Source organism: Schistocerca cancellata, chromosome 5, assembly GCF_023864275.1.
Source record: "Schistocerca cancellata isolate TAMUIC-IGC-003103 chromosome 5, iqSchCanc2.1, whole genome shotgun sequence".
Taxonomy (NCBI): Eukaryota; Metazoa; Arthropoda; class Insecta; order Orthoptera; family Acrididae; genus Schistocerca; species Schistocerca cancellata.
This window is the reverse complement of record NC_064630.1, coordinates 644,209,427-644,228,622: the sequence shown is the minus strand read 5'-3', so window position 1 is coordinate 644,228,622 and position 19,196 is coordinate 644,209,427. Positions and strand designations below refer to the sequence as shown.

General features: G+C 39.4%; 1 protein-coding gene across 1 annotated transcript in view; it reads right to left on the bottom strand.

Moving 5' to 3' along the window:
• Positions 1 to 19,196, bottom strand: part of LOC126188736 (uncharacterized) — a gene marked incomplete at its 5' end in the record, with an annotated part of 121,447 nt that overhangs the window by 68,062 nt on the left and 34,189 nt on the right. Inside the window, one exon of the mRNA XM_049930344.1 lies at positions 3,532 to 3,623. Coding sequence (XP_049786301.1) covers positions 3,532 to 3,623 — 92 coding nt within the window. The remainder of the gene's footprint in view (positions 1 to 3,531; positions 3,624 to 19,196) is intronic.

Here is a 19,196-nt window from a genome sequence, read left to right as displayed (position 1 = left end):
CTGTGAACCTATTCCATATGCTCATACCTTCTTTAATAGCCTGCCATGGGGCACTGTGTCAAGCACTTTCTGGAAATCTAGAAACATGGTTTCTGCCTGATGCCCTTCATCCATAGTTCGCAGTAAATCTTGTGAGAAAAAGACAAGCTGAGTTTCACACGAACAATGCTTTCTATAACCATGCTGATTCATGGACATAAGCTTCTCGGTCTCAAGAAAATTTATTATATTCAAACCTTAATTTAAACGTTTCATATATAAATTTATATTAAGATTTGCATATAAATGCTACATTTATTCTGAATGATTGCCTGAAAAGAGCTGATGTTTGAAACTTGTAGGGACATGTATTAATCCACAAAGCTTAAAATAAAGCAAGATTTGTGATTGATACCAGAGTATATAAAATCTAATAAAATCTTATAATATGGTCACAGACTCTCAATCACCAAATATGGCAACAGAAATAGTTTTCAAATTAACACATTATTGTATAGCTGATGATGCATCAGAAAATTACACAAAGTAATGAGTGTTCAGGTAAATGCTTTGGAATGATTTATTGCATTTATGACTACTCAGGATGCTGACGTACAGCTGCTCCCCTACTGTGTATGCTGTGAAATCCAATGTGCAGTGTATGATGGTGGGTACTTTGTACCAAAGTTAGCCGCATTCTGTACTGCTCCATCTGCGTATAATGCTGACTGGCTCATAAATTTAATCTGTGTGGATTCAACACACTCCACCACAGAGTGAAAGATTAATTCTAGAAATAACCCCTTGTGCACTGGATAACTCATTTCTTTGCAGTATCATTTCTTCCAGGAGTACGAGTCCAGCAAGGGGTGCAGGAGAGGTTCTGCTCAGTGTGAGTAGTAAGACAGATGCTATTGTTGAAGTGAAGCTGTGGGAGCCAAGAGTCATGTTCAGCCAATAAGAATATTTCTTTTGCTGGTTCATGTCCTAATCTGTCATGTAATTTTATTCTAACAGGAATTTTCAAAACAGCACCTACTTCATTTCAGAGTGACAGAGTCACTGTGGAAGCTTAAGCTTGTCTGTACATAGCATCAACTCAAACTGGCATAGGAGAAAAGGGATCCACTTGCCATGTCGAGAATATACTGTATACTGTGCATATGTGGAAAAGTCTACATTGGAATGACTGGACAATCAATCAACACCAGGATAACTGTACATAAGTGGCATTGCAGGTTGAGGTGGGTAGAGAAATTGACCTGGTGGAACAAGCACTGTGTGAGACCAACCACATAGTGAAATTCGCTAGCACAGAAGTTCTTGCTATGGAGAAGAGCTATTACATCTTCTTGTTCTGGGAAGCTATAGAAATACACAAACATGACAACAGCTTCAACAAGAAAGAACAAAGCCTCAGGGTAAACAGACCATGGATTCCAATGTTGCAGAGAATGACCATTGCAGATAGCAAAGGGAAAACTGCAGTAGCAATAACCATTGAAAAGCCCTTGGATGTTGATGGGCAAGGTACATATAATCTGTGGCCAGGAGCTCAGCTCTAGTCCACCACCAGTGGCCATGAAAGCCTCAACAATTTTGTATCAATTACAGTTGCATTTTCTTACAAAAACCTGTAAAAACTGCATAAATTATCAGAAAAAGAATGTTAGATAATATTCTCAGCATGTTCTACAAATACTACTAACATTCAGCAGCTATAGTATGGACGGAACAATACTTGCTGTTTGAGATCAAAACAGATATGGGAAAGACCCAGTCCGACATTGTGGGTGGGTAGAGTTCCAACAGCACTATAGGTCACAAAGATTAAAGAACACAATTAAAATAAACAGAGCACAGCATGTACTTCACTACCAAAGGGTGTCAGTGCAATGTAAACTAAATATAATGGCCAAATATGAGTACAATGACGGTTATCCTGATGCAACTCATATCCTGCCATCACATTTTCAAGCCTGCCAACCCTTTCTCTTAATCCTGGCTGGTCTGAAGCTGAGGATGATTTATGTTTGTGTCGCAGTACAATACATAGTTTTCATTTATCGGGAAGATTCAAGTCATTCATAAATACAATGCAGTCATACTATGCTCTTTCTGCATGAAAATAAATATTAACTTTTTTATTTTGCAACAATTCATATTTATAATTCATTAACCTACTTCACAGTCTCTTCTGTTCTCCATGACAAATCATTTTCAACCTGGCTTCTTTTCTGATATATATTTAACTTCCGTTTGTCAAAGTTTATTTACTGTGTTTTTCTTTGTTACTATAAAATTATTCTGACATGACCAAAGCCCTTTTCAGTAGTTCAGATTTCCCATGAAACATATTTACCTGCAGTTACACACACAGTCATCCCAATACATATTGTCGCGGAAGAAACTGAGTAGCCCAGTCACTGTGGTGTAGTGGTTATGTTACTAGACTGTTGAATGTAGGGTCAAGAATTCAAAACTCACCTGAAAGGTAAAATTTTAATTTCCATATTTGGTTCAACTACAGTATCTACAAATGTCAGGAATCATTGTAGTCGAATGTTCTGTAACTGTATATGTACCATATGCATTCTGGCCGGAGGCAGTTCGCTCAGTGCTCTTGTATGTGCAAGTGCTGAATAAACCTTAGTTCAGTGAAGTTAGGGTTTGTCATTCATCTAATTACACCTTCTTCTACATGACAATATTAAGTATACTCTTCAACCTTTCTGCCACCACATCCATTCCAAACAAACACTCCCCAAATGACCAATATCGCCTTTGATAAGGATAGAAGCTGATGCAATGAATTAATTAAAATTAAGCAATTTTAATTCATTGCTTCAGCTTCTATCCTTTATGAAGATATAGTTGAGACTCATATGTCTCCAGTAAAATGTAATTCCATCAGATCAACAGATAAATATTTCACAACAGTTTAATCTATTGTATACACAACAATACTCACACTGCTTTTTTCATGATGAATGTGCATTACATTTTATTTCAAAATTTAGAAATTTTTGTAGTAATAGATTAACATTAATTACTTCAATATTAGACTTCAATTTTAGCATGTCAATCGATTTTTTTACACCACACAAGGTGTATCATAATTAATGATGTAAATACATATGATTGAAAGTATATGATGCTAAAAGCAAAAAAACTCAGTAAACATGGGCTCTAAAATGCATACCTTAAGAGCTATGACCACTGGTTCAGTAGGAACAATGTATGTCACAGCAGCAAAGATCAAGAAGTGCTCGTAGCTCTTCAGGGCCATATTTACAGTACATTTTTTTCCTTATTTTGGTTCATACTATCACCTCTCAAAGCATGAAAAGCAGAGAGCTAGTAGTACAAGCGATTTGTTTCATGATATTGAAGATGAGGAAGTGCTCGTAGCTCTTAAGATATTCATTTAGAGCCCATATTTACTCAGATTTTTTTTGTAATAGTGTCATTTACTTTCAACTTACACTTTTAATAATGAGACACCCAGCAACAGAACAATGGTGTGCAAACTAGTACAGATTAAAAGCAAACCTGTTTTATGAGGTCTAGATCTCCATTGCCATCCACTTGCACCCAAGAACCATTTTCTAACTTGGCATACTTCTGAAGTGACCAAACACTATCTGAAAACAATACAAATACATAAAAAACCAAATTACAAATTTGAAGCATAAAGATGCAATAGTGATTTCTTATTTCTTCTCTCAAGTAATGATAGACATGGAATCATCCAGAAGAAGAATTACACAAACAATTACATCAAAAGTACAAAAATATCTGAGCCCATCTATATAACATACTTTTATGGTATAGCTACATAGAATGTGAAATAATGTAATACGAGTATTTATAAACCAATGGAAAAACACTCCTATTTGAGCACAAAAAAGTTGAATGTCTTTCTCTTGAAAAGGCTCTGAGAGAAAAGTAGGGAACAAGCTGCCTCAATCCTGATTCTGCATTCCTCCTCAAAACTTTTAGCATGTGATCATATTCACACTCTTAGTGCTGAAAGAGAATAGCAGAGAGACAGTGGCAGTGAAAGAGGGAGGAGACAGTGCCAGTGGAAGAAAAAAAAAGAGAGGAGGCAGTGATGGTGGGAGAGTGAAAGCAGCAATGAAAGAGAAGGAGAGACAGATGAAGACAATAACAGTGGGAAACAAACTGTGAGGAGAGGTTAATTTTCAGTGAGAGACAGTGTCAATAAAAGAGAAATTGATGGAGATTGAAGCAATGGGAGCATAGTGGAGAGAAGACAACAGAAATGAAAAATAGGGATGACTGGAGACCAAACATAGGCTTGGGCAGTCTGAACCCTCCGAGACAAGTGGGTATAGGGGAGGGTGCATTTTGGACCAAAATTCTAAACACATGAGTATAGGGGAAAATATAAATTGGGCCCCCCACCCAGAATTTCTGAGCTGGTGATGAATAGTGAAGACAGTGAGAGCAGGAAAGGAAGACAAAAGAAGATGGTGTACGTGAGACAGGAGAGAGTGACACTGGGAAATACTGTAAATCAGTGGGAGTGAAAGGAGACTTTTGGAAAGAGACAGTAGCAGTGAGACATAGATGCTGAGTATCAAGGTTTAACTACAAAGAGAAACTGGCTAAAGGCTTTAGAATGCTCTGTATTAAAAGAATGCAATTATGTTTGCATGCCATAATGTTTACTCAGAAAGGTGGAATGAGGATTGAGGCAGCTGGTTCCCCACTTTTCTGTCAGAGTCTTTTAAAGAAGAACACATTCACCTTTTTTTTGCTCTTACAGGAGCATTTTATTTGGCTAGTTCCCTTCTTTTCCCTGCTGCAGCAGGGTATGCTACTTATATAAAAAGAATTATATAGGTAAACAAATAAGTATACATAATTTAAGGTTAACAGCAAATCATTTGCTTTACATTTTTTCTGGATACTTTGCTCACCAATCACAATTTGTCAAAAATGCCTGGCCTATGAGTTCTGTCTTAAAAGAGTACAACCGTGATTAGAAATAGTCTATTGAATTTGCAGTCTTTCCAGTTTTATAATTTTCACCATTCATTTCCTCCAAATGCAAATTGAGTCCTATATTAAACTAAAAAAAATTAAACAAAATTTTTTACAGCAGTAGCACAAATGTAAGCTCTAAAGTGACCACACCACAAAATAGATAATAATAATAATAATGTTTAGTTGTCCATGTTAAATTTACAGTCTTGGACATCATCATTTTTTGTACAATTATATCAATATGTCATTCCAAGAATGAATATATAGGGTGTTCCAAAAAGGTATGGCCAAACTTTCAGGAAACATTCCTCACACACAAAGACAGAAAATATGTTATGTGGACATGTGTCCGGAAATGCTTACTTTCCATGTTAGAGCTCATTTTATTACCTCTCTTCAAATCACATTAATCATGGAATGGAAACACACAGCAACAGAGCATACCAGCATGACTTCAAACACTTTGTTACAGGAAATGTTCAAAATGTCCTCCGTTAGCGAGGATGCATGCATCCACCCTCCGTCACATGGAATCCCTGATGCGCTGATGCAGCCCTGGAGAATGCGTATTGTATCACAGCCGTCCACAATACGAGCACGAAGAGTCTCTACATTTGGTACCGGGGTTGCGTAGACAAGAGCTTTCAAATGCCCCCATAAATGAAAGTCAAGAGGGTTGAGGTCAGGAGAGCGTGGAGGCCATGGAATTGGTCCACCTCTACCAATCCATCGGTCACCGAATCTGTTGTTGAGAAGTGTACGAACACTTCGACTGAAATGTGCAGGAGCTCCATCGTGCATGAACCACATGTTGCATCATACTTGTAAAGGCACATGTTCTAGGAGAACAGGTAGAGTATCCCGCATGAAATCATGATAACGTGCTCCACTGAGCGTAGGTGGAAGAACATGGGGCCCAATCAAGACATCACCAACAATGCCTGTCCAAACGTTCACAGAAAATCTGTGTTGATGACGTGATTGCAAAATTGCCTGCGGATTCTCGTCAGCCCACACATGTTGATTGTGAAAATTTACAATTTGATCACATTGGAATGAAGCCTCATCCGTAAAGAGAACATTTGCACTGAAATGAGGATTGACACATTGTTGGATGAACCATTCACAGAAGTGTACCCGTGGAGGCCAATCAGCTGCTGATAGTGCCTGCACACGCTGTACATGGTACGGAAACAACTGGTTCTCCCGTAGCACTCTCCATACAGTGACGTGGTCAACGTTACCTTGTACAGCAGCAACTTCTCTGATGCTGACATTAGGGTTATCGTCAACTGCACGAAGAATTGCCTCATCCATTGCAGGTGTCCTCGTCGTTCTAGGTCTTCCCCAGTCATGAGTCATAGGCTGGAATGTTCCGTACTCCCTAAGACGCCGATCAATTGCTTCGAACGTCTTCCTGTCGGGACACCTTCGTTCTGGAAATCTGTCTTGATACAAACGTACTGGGCCACGGCTATTGCCCCGTGCTAATCCATACATCAAATGGGCATCTGCCAACTCTGCATTTGTAAACATTGCACTGACTGCAAAACCACATTCGTGATGAACACTAACCTGTTGATGCTATGTACTGATGTACTTGATGCTAGTACTGTAGAGCAATGAGTCACATGTCAACACAAACACCGAAGTCAACATTACCTTCTTTCAATTGGGCCAACTGGCGGTGAATCGAGGAAGTACAGTATATACTGACGAAACTAAAATGAGCTCTAACATGGAAATTAAGCGTTTCCGGACACATGTCCACATAACATCTTTTCTTTATTTGTGTGTGAGGAGTGTTTCCTGAAAGTTTGGCCGTACCTTTCTGTAACAACCTGTATACATCAAGTAGCACATGCAATAATGTTATAAATACATTAGCACATTATATATCACTCCGTACATATAATGATTATATAAATCAACTAGCCAATCATAACAATACTACCGCTAATATATTTTCAACTTGCTCTTGAAAAGATTGCCTTGGAGTTGCTTTATACTTTTTGGCAACTTATTATACAATTGTTTCCCAGTTACATATGGACTGTGGTATGTTGCTTTCTTGTTAGTCCGTATCCTACGATAGTCACTTTTGGCTCGAGTATTGTAATTATGGGTGTCACTTTCCTTTTCACTATTTTCCTCGTTCTCTTTTACAAACATTATGGTCTTAAATACATACAGTGAGTGCGCAGTCAGTAATTTATAATTTTTGAAATAGTCCCTATAGGACTTGCGTTTGCTTATATTAGCAATTATCCTAACTGCTCTCTTTTGAAGCCTGAAAATGCGATCCATATAGACAGTGGGTGCCCCACCCCAGACCTTGATCCCATATTGCAGATGTGAGTGTATTAACCCATAATACACTTGTTTAAGGACAAGAGTTTAAAGAGTCTATGCTTACTCTAGCTTAAAGAGCACAGCAAGTACAAAGAATTTTGTATAACAGAATAATTTTTTGTGAGTGCTTACACTGCTAGGTGGCATCATCAAATAATTTCCACATCAAGACAGCTTTTATAGGTGTGAGTGACCATTATACAAAGACAGCGTATCAAAGTTTTATTGCCAAAAGAATAGCAACTAAAAACATTGATTGGTGACTTAAGAACTCTTGCAATGATCCCATAGCCATTGCCATCTGTTCACTACATCAGTTAAAACTGCATTTAAACCTCAGACCAGGTATTACATGTATAAGTATGGTAAATTTAAACCTCAGTTATGAATAGAGATATCAAAAAAAGTTTGAAGGTTCCATGAGAAAGTCATCTTAAGAGCATATGGTAAAAATTTTGACAATTTGCCATGAACAGAAACTATAGAAGTGGCCATCCCCACAATTGGTACATATGGTACATAAAAGTCATGGTTTTTCAGGTGTGTCCTGATAAAGGATGCAGATTTTCAAAAACAGGAAACTGGCATTTCAAGATAAATGTCTAAAGAATGTACAGTAAAAATTTGAGCTATTTTCTATGGTTAGTTATTTAGATAATGGCAACCAACATTGCAAAAGTGCCTAAAAACCGGTTTTTGTGGTTTTCTGCATAAGTATGGTAAATTTGAACCTCAGGATCTTGGTAACAGATAATGATATAAAAAAAGTTTTGTAGGTCCCAGAGAACATTATTTTAAGAACATATGGCAAAAATTACAATGATCTGCAGTGAATAGAAATTAATGAAGTGTCTATCCCCATTATTAGTACTTTTCATGCCCAAAAAAACATGATTGTTTGGAGTTTTCTCAGGAACCACACATGAACAAATGGTGCTTTTATAAGCCACTTAAGGTCCAGCCTAGACCACACCTAAAGCAAAACAACTGATTTGCTCAGTTTTCCTGGGCTATGGGAAATATGTAATGTTTAAACTTTAAACATATATTGTAAGATAGCTATGATATGCCCATTCTTCTGATAGATACATCAGGGGTCACTAGGCCAATGGGTATCCAGAACACTTGACCCTTTGTACCTGTGAGCAATAGAACACAAGATATGCCACACAGAAGAATCAAAATTTCACATGCAGCTTTTCAGAACATGTCACATATGCACTATCATCCATGGACCAATACAGCAACCATCCACAAAGAAGGGAAGTGATTAAGCATGGCAACTAACAGGACTAAAAAGTTTGCAATTTCAGTTTTCATTCATTCATGATATTATGTATAGCCCTGTTGCTGCAAGAAACAGCTGCTACCAATGCTATAAATTAATTCAGATCCTGCACCTTATCTAAATGTGTCTAATGCCAGACATCATGCCAGACATCCCACATTTTCATCGATCCCAACTTTTGTCAATGTGATCTTCCATGTGACACACAAAAAGAAAGAATGAAGGCTGATGCTCACAGTAGTTGGTCTTGTTTACATGCTGTTCTAGTTAACAATAAAATCTCACTAAGTATCTGAAATATCCTCATTTAATAAACTACACTACTGTCCTTGATTTTAGTATCTGGGTTACTCTCTTGATTTCTGATGTGCTGTCCTATTTCTGACCTTCATTTGCACCTGGATTTGCTCATAGGTTCCTGTTATACTATTATCAGTGAAGTGCATTGTTTAATAAGAACAGAGTCACAAAAGCATACTGGTAATGAAGAAGTACCATATTTCGAAGCACATTAGTAATTCAAGGTAGGTCACATAATATTACAACAGATTCAACAACAGCAAGGGCATTGAATTTACTCCATCATCTGCCAATGCAGCTGCTTATTGGGGCAGTAAACTTGCATCAACCGACAGTACCCGCCACATTTGCACCAGTATAAGAAAGAAGCATCACTTAGATTAGAGTGCTTGGTAAGTGACTAAAATTTAATGAAATAATATTTTTTTTCAAAAGTAGCTGGGGTCAGAAGCATCCCATTTGTTGAGATGAGACTACAGGATACATTAACTAGCCAGATCGCATTGCTTTTTATGAAATTTGTGACATGCATCTAGAGCTACATCTGTACTCTGCAAGCCACCTGTAGTGTGTGGTGGAGAGTGCCACTATCTGATCTCCCCTTCCCTGTTTCATTTGTGAACAGCAATGATTTTTCAGTAAACAATCATATTAGCTCTAATTTCTTAAATTTTCTTGTTGTGGTCGTTTTGTGAGAATATGACTAAAAAGTCTTTTGTGACGGAGTCCTTGCATAAAAAGTTCTCGATTTACTTGCCACATCAAGTTTTACCCCTGATGAAGATGACAGAGGCAGTCATCAAAAGCTCGGTATTTTATCCAAATTTGACGCGGCAAGTAAACCGAAAACTTTTTATGCATTTTGTAAGAAGTTTGCGGAAAGAAGTAATACATTGTCTGATTCTTCCTCAATGGACTCCTCAGAATTTCAATAGTAAACATCTCTCTTGTAGCATCTACCACTGAAGTTAGTTGAACATCTCTGTAACTTTCTTGCATTGATTAAACAATACTGTGATGAAATGCACCACTCACCACTGGATCTTATCTGTTTCCTCTGTTAATCAAACCTGGTATGAGTCTCAGAATGAGGAGTAATATGCAAGAATGGGTTGAACAAGTGTTGTGTAAGTCACTTCTTTCATGGATGAGTTACATTTCTTTAAGAGTCTTCCTATGAATCTCAGTCTGACACCTGTTTTTCCTACTATTTATTTTATGCTTCACTCTTAGAATTGTAAGAGAAGCCATCTTGTTGCAACCACATTCAAATTTCACTAGCAACTGAAGAAGCCAGAGTTACAGGAAGGTAGCATTGTGTTACCAAGAGAAAACAGTGGCATTGTTGTAGGAACAAACCACAATCTATACCTAGATCAGAATAACAAAATGATTGACAGTAGAGCATGGAAGGGGGGGATGTTATTTCTCACAAGTGCAATATGGTTCTTGTAGCAGGAGCTGTGCAGTCCCATACTAATTAGGCGTTCAATAAATAATGTAACACTTTTTTTCTCTCAGCCAGTTTTGGTTTAAAAACATGGAATTTGTTGTGGGACATCACAGATTATTCCCACTTCAGGCCATATAGTTTCATGAAGTTCCCATTGGTGGTAGTGCTGTACATAGCCTTCAAAATGGCATCTGTAATGGAGGTGCTTTCCAAGCAGAAAGCTGTCATTGCATTTCTTTTGACAGAAAACCAGAGCATCACAGATATTCATAGGCACTTGCAGAATGTCTGCAGACACCTTGCAGTGAACAAAAGTATGATGGGTCATTGGGTGAGGTATCTGTCATCATTGAACAGGGTAAATCAAACCTGTCCAATCTCCTGTGGGCCAGTCAGCTGCTCCCCGTTGTAACTCCTGCAACATTGGAACGTGCAGACACACTCATTCGAGGCAATCTATGGATCACAATCAAACACCTCAGTGCTCAACTGGACGTCTCTGTCGGTAGTGCTGACACACTTGTCCACCAGTTGGGGTACTCAAGGTGTGCACGCACTGGATTCCTTTGCCACTTAACAGAATACCATAAAGAGCAATGAATGACCATCAGTGCAGAACTGCTTGCATGTTACAAGGCTGACTGTGACAATGTTTTGTTGAACATCATCACAAGAGATGAAATATGGGTTCATTACTTTGAATCAAAAACAAAACAGAAATGCACAGAAAGGTGCCGCGCCTCCTCTATTCCAAAGAAAAAGTTCAAGGCTGCACCCTGAGCCAGTAAAGTCATGGTGATGGTCTTCTGGGACTCTGAAGGGGTTATTCTGCTTGATGTCCTCCCTCATAGTGCAACAATCATTTCAAAATGTATTGCGCTACCCTCAGTAAACTGAAGAAACGACTTCAGTGTGTTTGTTGCCACAAAAATGCAAATTAACTTCTCCTTCTCCATGCCTGTGAATCTGAGAAGAGCTCACAAAACTTCATTGGACTGCTTTTCCTCATCCACCCTACAGTTCCGATCTCACACCTTGCAACTTCCATCTGTTTGGCCCAATGAAGGATGCACTCCACGTGAAGCAGTCTGTGGATAATGGAGAGGTTATTGATGCAGCACAATGTGGGCTCTGGCACTGACCTGTAGAATGGTACCATGTAGGCACAAAGGCCGTCCCAGTAAGGTGGCAAAAGGCCATCGCACTGAATGGAGATTATGTTGAAAACTACACTTTTGTATCCAAAAGAGCGGGGAATAATATGGTGTATTGGAATCCTGAATAATATCACCTGCTTTCAAAAAAATGTGTTGCATTACTTATTGAATGTCACTCATACAATCTACACTGACAATGGTAAGAAAATACCCCATTAACGTGCAGTATCGCATTACCCTTACAAGATCATGATAGTCTTATCACACTCTAAGCAATTTCATTGTTAGCTTCACACATTCCATAAAAGAAAAGTACCACACTGAGAAACAAACCATATAAGGACAAATCACAGTAATTATGTAGCAGTCTACAATGGTCATCAGCAATTGATTAGTGGCTCAGTTGAGGAAGCAGTGTGATATGACGCTGTGAACAGCAAAAATGGCATGACTAAACTAGTGCTGTGATTGGTTGTTGCTAAGGTAGCTATACTGTAAACAATTAGCTGTGAATTACTTTGTTATTATAAACCACATAAGTTACAGAGCGCGTATTTTTGGTACTCCTGCTCAATATAATTGCAGAACCATGAAGACAGCATGCTGCAAATACTAAGTCAGCATGAACTCCAGTACATGCTTGGATATGAAAATGATTAGCACTTCAGTGCAATCACACAAAGTGGGTAGAAATAATGCTAACTGTGTTCCGCAAATAAGAAAAGATAATACAGCCAGTTTATTATTTGGTAGTAGCATCTGAATATTGACTGTGAGAAGTGTTGTACCTGATGAAAATACAGTCATCAGTACAGCAGTGGGTTCCTTACTTGCTCTGAGAGGAGAACGAGTAGAAACTAGAACATGTAAAATATTAGTTCAACATTACAAGATAGATTTACACACGATGGATAACTTTCTATAATCCAATTTCACAGAAATGTTCTAAGTATTTACAACTGTCTCTGAATATTAAAGTATCAATGGATATGAACAATTTTACAAAACTCTTCACTTCAAATACATAGATATAAAGTTCACAGTTAAAGTTCAGCATACACTGACATGACAAAAGTCACGAAATATCTCCTAACATCATGTCAGACCTCCTTTTGCATGGCATAGTGCAGCAACTCGATGTGGGATGGACTCAACAAGGCGTTCTCTGCAGAAATATTGAACCAAGTTGCCTCTATAGCCATCCATAATTGCAAAAGTGTTGCTGGTGCAGGATTTTGTGCATGAACTGACCTGTTGATAATGACCCATAAATGTCCAATAGGATTCATGTTGGGTGGCCAAACCATTTGCTTGAATTGTCCTGAATTTTCTTCAAACCAATCGTGAACATTTTTTGACACAGTTACATGGTGCATTGTCATTGATAAAAATTCCATTGTTGTTTGGGCATGTGAAGTTCACGAATTACTATAAATGGCCTCCAAGTAGCTGAACATAACCATTTCGAGTCCATGATTGGTTCAGTTCCATGTAACCACAGCCCACGCCATTATGGAGCCATCACCAGCTTGCACAGTGCCTTGTTGACAACTTGAGTCGATAGCTTCATGTGGTCTGCACCACACTCAAATCCTACCATCACCTCTTACCAACTGAAATCGGGACTCAACTGATCAGGTAACGGTTTTCTAGTCATCTAGGGTCCAACAGATATGGTCATGAGCCCAGAAGAAGCACTGCAGGCAATGTCATGTTGTTAACAAAGGCACCCTTATTGGTCGTCTGCTCCCACTGCCCATTAACTCTACATTTCGCAATACTGTCCTAACAGATATGTTCGTCATATGTTCCACTTTGATTTCTGTTGTTATTTCAAGCAGTGTTGCTTGTCTGTTAGCACTGACAACTCTATACAAATGCCGCAGCTTTCAGTCATTAAGTGAAGGCTGCTGGTTACTGCATCACCCATGGTGAGAGATAATGCCTGAAATTTGGTATTCCCGGGCACTCCTGAACTGTGACTCTAGGAATATTAGATTTCCTAATGATTTCTGAAATGGAATAACCCATGCATCTAGCCCCAGCTACCAGTCTGCATTCAAAGTCTGTTAATTCCTGTCGAGCAGCCATAATCTCATCGGAAGCCTTTTTACATGAATCACCTGAGTACAAATGACAGCTCTGCCAATGCACTGTCCTTTTATACATTGTGTACATGATACTACTACCATCTGAATATGTGCAGATCACTATCCAATGAGTTTTGTCACCTCAATGTAAGAAATAATATACCATCGTGTCCTATTGACATAATATACCCTCGTGTCCTACTGAAAATTATGAGGTCATCTTAATCATTGATCATGAACTGGGCTGATCCTACCTGTGCATGGCCATATATCAACCTCCATGCAGTGGCACTACTTCACTGGATACCTCCTGTGACACAAATTGCTAACTGTTGTCAGGAACCAGGGTCCTGGGGAATCCCTCAATGGCAATAATAAGTGACAACATATGAACCCTGGAAGTTACTGACATGGAGGACAGCTTGGTTACATATGGGAAATAGGACAATGCATCAACCACCAACAACCACATGCTGCCCAAAAAGGGGCTGACAAAATCAATGTGCACCCTCTCCTAAGGGTGTTTCGGAACTGGCCAAGGAGAGAACTGGCACAGCAGAGCAGCCTGGTCCCATGCACAAGCCTCACAAGAATGCACCAGATGTCTGATGTCACAACTGATTGCCAGCCAGTAGATATGATGTCACACCAACGCCTTCATACGAGTCATACCCCAGTGTGATGCACGCAGCAACTGGAGTATACCAGAATGGAACACCAGGGGAATGACTACACAACAGCAAGGCTCTTCTGTGGCAAGCATGAAAACCCCACAGTCAACACAGAGTGATCATATGTGAGAAAAAATATATGCCAGACCTGATCCACACCTGAAGAGACACACTCTAGCCAACCCAACGTGACTACCGAAATAATATTTCAGGAAAATGGGTTGATGGCCATGGTGGTTCTGACTTCACATGCCAACAGCAAGAAGTCTGACAGGGTTTGCTGAAAGGTATCACCCATTGTGAACACAAGAGCCTTCTGCTGATCAACCTCAATATCGGACCCTACTAGTAGCCGCAACAGCGCATCAACATTGGCAGGCTGGACGATGGAGCACTAACAAGTGTCATAACAATATTTACTTAGAAAGAGGGCCCACCACTGCAACCAGTGGGCAGTCTTGTCGGACAGCTCGGAATGAGGGCCAAATAACGAAACCAATGGCTTGTGGTCAGTGCTGAGGTGGAAATCTTTAACCCCAAAAACAATAGCTAGTGGCACTTTTTTCACCTGTAAATAATTATGCTGCGCAGCGGAAAGCACCTATGATGCCTAAGCAAGGGGCTGTTCAGTGCTATCCAGGTTCTGATGTGGCAGGGAGCAGAGCACAAATGCAGCTTGAGAGACTGAAAAGCCAGTTGACAATCCAGTACCAGACAAACTCAAGACTCTTCTGGCAAAACTGGTTAAGAGACTGGAAGGTATGTATGGCTTGGGGAATGAAATGAGCATAATGCAAAATATTACCAAAAAGGACTGGAGCTCCTTCTGGTTCTTGGACACTGGTTGGTTGACAGTGACCTCAATGAGGTTGTCTATGGGGACTATGCCATCTTTACAAGGCACATGACCCAAGAAATGTACCTTCGGAGAGAAAAAAACTGCACTTCTCCAGCTTGCAATGGAAGCTATTCTTCTGGAGACAATGGAAAACTGACTGAAGGTTATGTACATGCTCCTCCTGAGTGGGCCTGTGACCCAGATGTCATCAAGATAATTGATGCAACAGGGAATTTCCTGAATCAACTGCTCCAAATACCGTTGGTAAATTCCTGGTGCAGATGAGATTCCAAAAGGCAAGAGATTATATTGGTAAAGTCCAAAGGAGTTGTTGAGGACTAGGAAAGTCTAGAAACTGCATCCAACATAAATTGCAGGTAAGCATTATGTAAGCTGATGTGGATGCTTGGTGAAGGGAATAGAGCAGGGACGACAAAATTTGAGTACCGCCAATGGCTTAAGAGCAAAGTGCCTTGAAATTTACAACTCAGATCAAGGTATTCCAAAACGTTAGGCTCTGGAACCACAGTAAGGAATCCAAATCATAAAAAGAAACATATTGAGACACTAAATGCAGTTTGTCAATAATCTAGAAGCCAAAAACAGAAAACACTTTGACCCCAAAGATATTTTGTGCCAACAGTGAATTGAGTTGCCATTCCAGATTCTTATAATGCATAGAGATGGAGAATAGCCCATGCAAAGGAATGGCCTTTTTATCAAAGTCACAATCTGATGGAGTGGCTGTTGCAACTGTGGGCATCCCAAGAGCCTGCACATATCTGAGTTAATTAGTCTGACAGTCTCATACATCTACTGAAAATTTGTCTGATCACTCATCCATTACCACCATCAGCAAAATACGCTTGGGCAACACATGCATGCTGTCGGAGGCAGCCCCGGAGTCCAGTGAAAACACCAGGGCATCCGATGACTGACTCACAGCTTGCTGACTGTCACAAACAGTTGGCAGATGACCTATCCATTGGTATACCCCACACATGGGCTTGATGTGTAGGCATTCATGGTGGACATGTAACAAATGACAATTAGGGCAGGACTGCTGGCTTGGCCAATGGATGGAGATCAATGCTGAAGACCTTAAAAATGCTGCTGGTGGGAATTACAATGCAAAGTGGTGCAAACCTGCCTAGTTTATCATGAGTGAGGATAGGCAGTGCTGTGATGCCACTGCACTGGCATCACGAATGGCAGCAACATACAGCAACTAAGCGGAAGGCAAGACCACCTGGGGTATTCCATGAGGCACCAAGGACTGGTGGTTACCACACACACCCAATTACACTACCTGCTAATTATCAGAAAGGACATCCCTTGCCACCACAGTAAGCTCATGTGGTTCCTCATTTTGGGCAACATTGGCTAAAGAAGGATTGTACATCGACAATGCCCAATGCCCTAGTCCAGTAGTCCAGGGGTAATTCTAGAAGTCTGTCGGGGGGGGGGGGGGGGGGGGGGAGGTGCTAAAATTTGGTGTTGCTTAAAGTAGTTTTTGGTAACTGTTTTAGAGTTCAGGGTAAAAAATGTGTATTAATAAATAATAAGACACCTATTTTAAGTTAAATGATATTTATTGGTTTAGGTAGCAAGCTGTCTGCTGCTCTTATTCTTTTGTTAAAATGTGTTTAGAATACATTGCAACCTATATTGCTACATAATTATAAAAAAAGATTGGATCTGTTGGAATAATATATTTGCTGGAAGTCATTTTATCCAGTGTAATATGATACTCCAGGGGGGAGGGGGAGGCTATAGCCCCCATAGCCCTCTCTCCCCCTTGCCACCGCCCCTGCCCTAGTCTGAACTTTATGATCCTGAGCTAACCTGAAAATCATGTCTGCATAATAGGTAGCACATTTGGGACACTGAAAATGACACTTGCATGAGAAGCCCTGCAAATCAGTACTCCAGGCTGCTAAATCACAGTAAGACTCAGTTTTTACAGTTTCTAACACACAATTCAACAAAACCTGACATTTTAATTTCACAGAATAAGCATATGATTAGTGAAACTAAACAGTTCAAATTTTTAGGTGTTCAGATAGATAGTAAACTGTCGTGGAAAGCCCACATTCAGTATCTTGTTCAAAGACTTAATGCTGCCATTTTTACTATTCGAACGGTATCTGAACTGAGTGATCATTTTACACAAAAATTAGTCCACTTTGCTTATTTTCATTTGCTTATGTCATATGGTATTATATTTTGTGGTAGCTCTTCCCATTCTAAAAGGATATTTTTGGCTCAGAAACGGGTGGTTCAAGCAATAAGTGGTGTAAGTTCATGAATCTCTTGTTGACCCCTGTTCACGAGTCTGAGTATTTGACACTGGCCTCTCAATATATATATATTCCTTACTGTCATTTCTTGTTAGTAATATTAGCTTATTCCCAAGAATAAGCAGGTTTCACTCAGTTGATACTCAGCAGAAATCAAACCTGCATTTGGATCGGACTTCCTTAACTCTTGTGCAGAAAGACGTGCAGTATACTGCTGCCATCAATTTCAATAAGCTACCACTAGAATTCAAAAATCTTAGCAGTAATCCACGCACTTTCAAACTGAAACTGAAGAGTTTTCTCATAAATCAATCCTTACATCCTGTCGAGGAGTTCCTCAAAAAATTGAGCTGATTCTCGTTGTATTGTTGATTACGTTTACTTAAATTTATGGCATGACCTTTTTGGGTTCATAAACATTTTATTTTATCTGTTATTACTTTTAAGTTGTAATTTCATGTCCTGACATGTTCTATGACATTGGAGATTTTCTCCTCAATTTGGTCCTACAGAACTTGACGTGTAAATAAAAAAAATTAAATAAAAATAACATATTAGCACTTTTCAAGGACAACTGTCGATAAGTGACTATCAATGAGTTGTTAGCAGCAGTAGAATGGTAGAACAAAGTTGGTGTCTGGCAATTACACAGGAAAATTCATGGAAACACGAACAAATCTCAGTTCATAACAAATGTCTGCCTGGTCATCTGGTCATTAAAAAAGAGATGTTGACAGACTGTCCAGCAATCAGATTGCCTCTGCCATTTGGGCAGGTGCAAGGTGAGGTACATTTGTGTGCCTGATCCTCAAATTTTCAATGATACCAACACTTTGTAGGCGAGTTCATTCTGGAATGAATATGTGACCTTCTGTGGTAATGACCTCCGCCTTTGCTGTAATTGTGTTGAGTTAGCAGTTCACTCATTTGACTAGCCAGAGCAATCTCTTTGGTCTCACCGGCAATCATAATTTGCTCATGTCACTGCCAATGACAAGGCACTATCGCAAGGCACTGCTAAAGTGCCTATTGAGGCAGAATTATTGCATCCTGAATCATATTGAACAGATATGTGACAGTGTCTAAAGGCATTTCTATCAGAGATACTGCTATGGCTTTAACATGAGCTGGAAGAGAACTACTCCAGAGTGTATGCATCAACTTTACTATGCAGGTATGCCAAGTATTGCAATAACTTCCTGTCCATAATGCATTAACACTTGAGGCACCTGCTCCTCTTTTGATGCATACACTCAGCAAATCAATTCTGTCTTCAGTTTACCATACAAATCTTATGCAGGAGGTGATGTGATTACAGGTTCAAATCCTGCTGCATAGTGGTGGTCAAGCTGACTGAACACCAGAGCAAACCTCATAGAACCTGTGGTTATTCCTGCGTAATGAAAACTAGTTTCCATCTACACAAACTATAGTGTCAGACTGTAAGACCAGAACGGTGATAATTACATGGCATTTCATGACACTGATGGACCTTCAGTGTGCATGCATTTTAATAGGGTGAAGCTCCTTTGGTCAGTCACAACAGGTTGTACTTATTCTTCTAATATCAGTATGCCTATCACATCAGGGTCACCAGTGTCAGAGTGGCTATGGCAATAATTGTTCTGAGCTACTTACATGTGTATATTCAGATAAATCATCCACAATAGCACACAAATTATTGGAATTTCTATAAATTTGAACAACAAACATTTATTAACACATACATGTTAAAGATAACTTGCAACTTAAAAA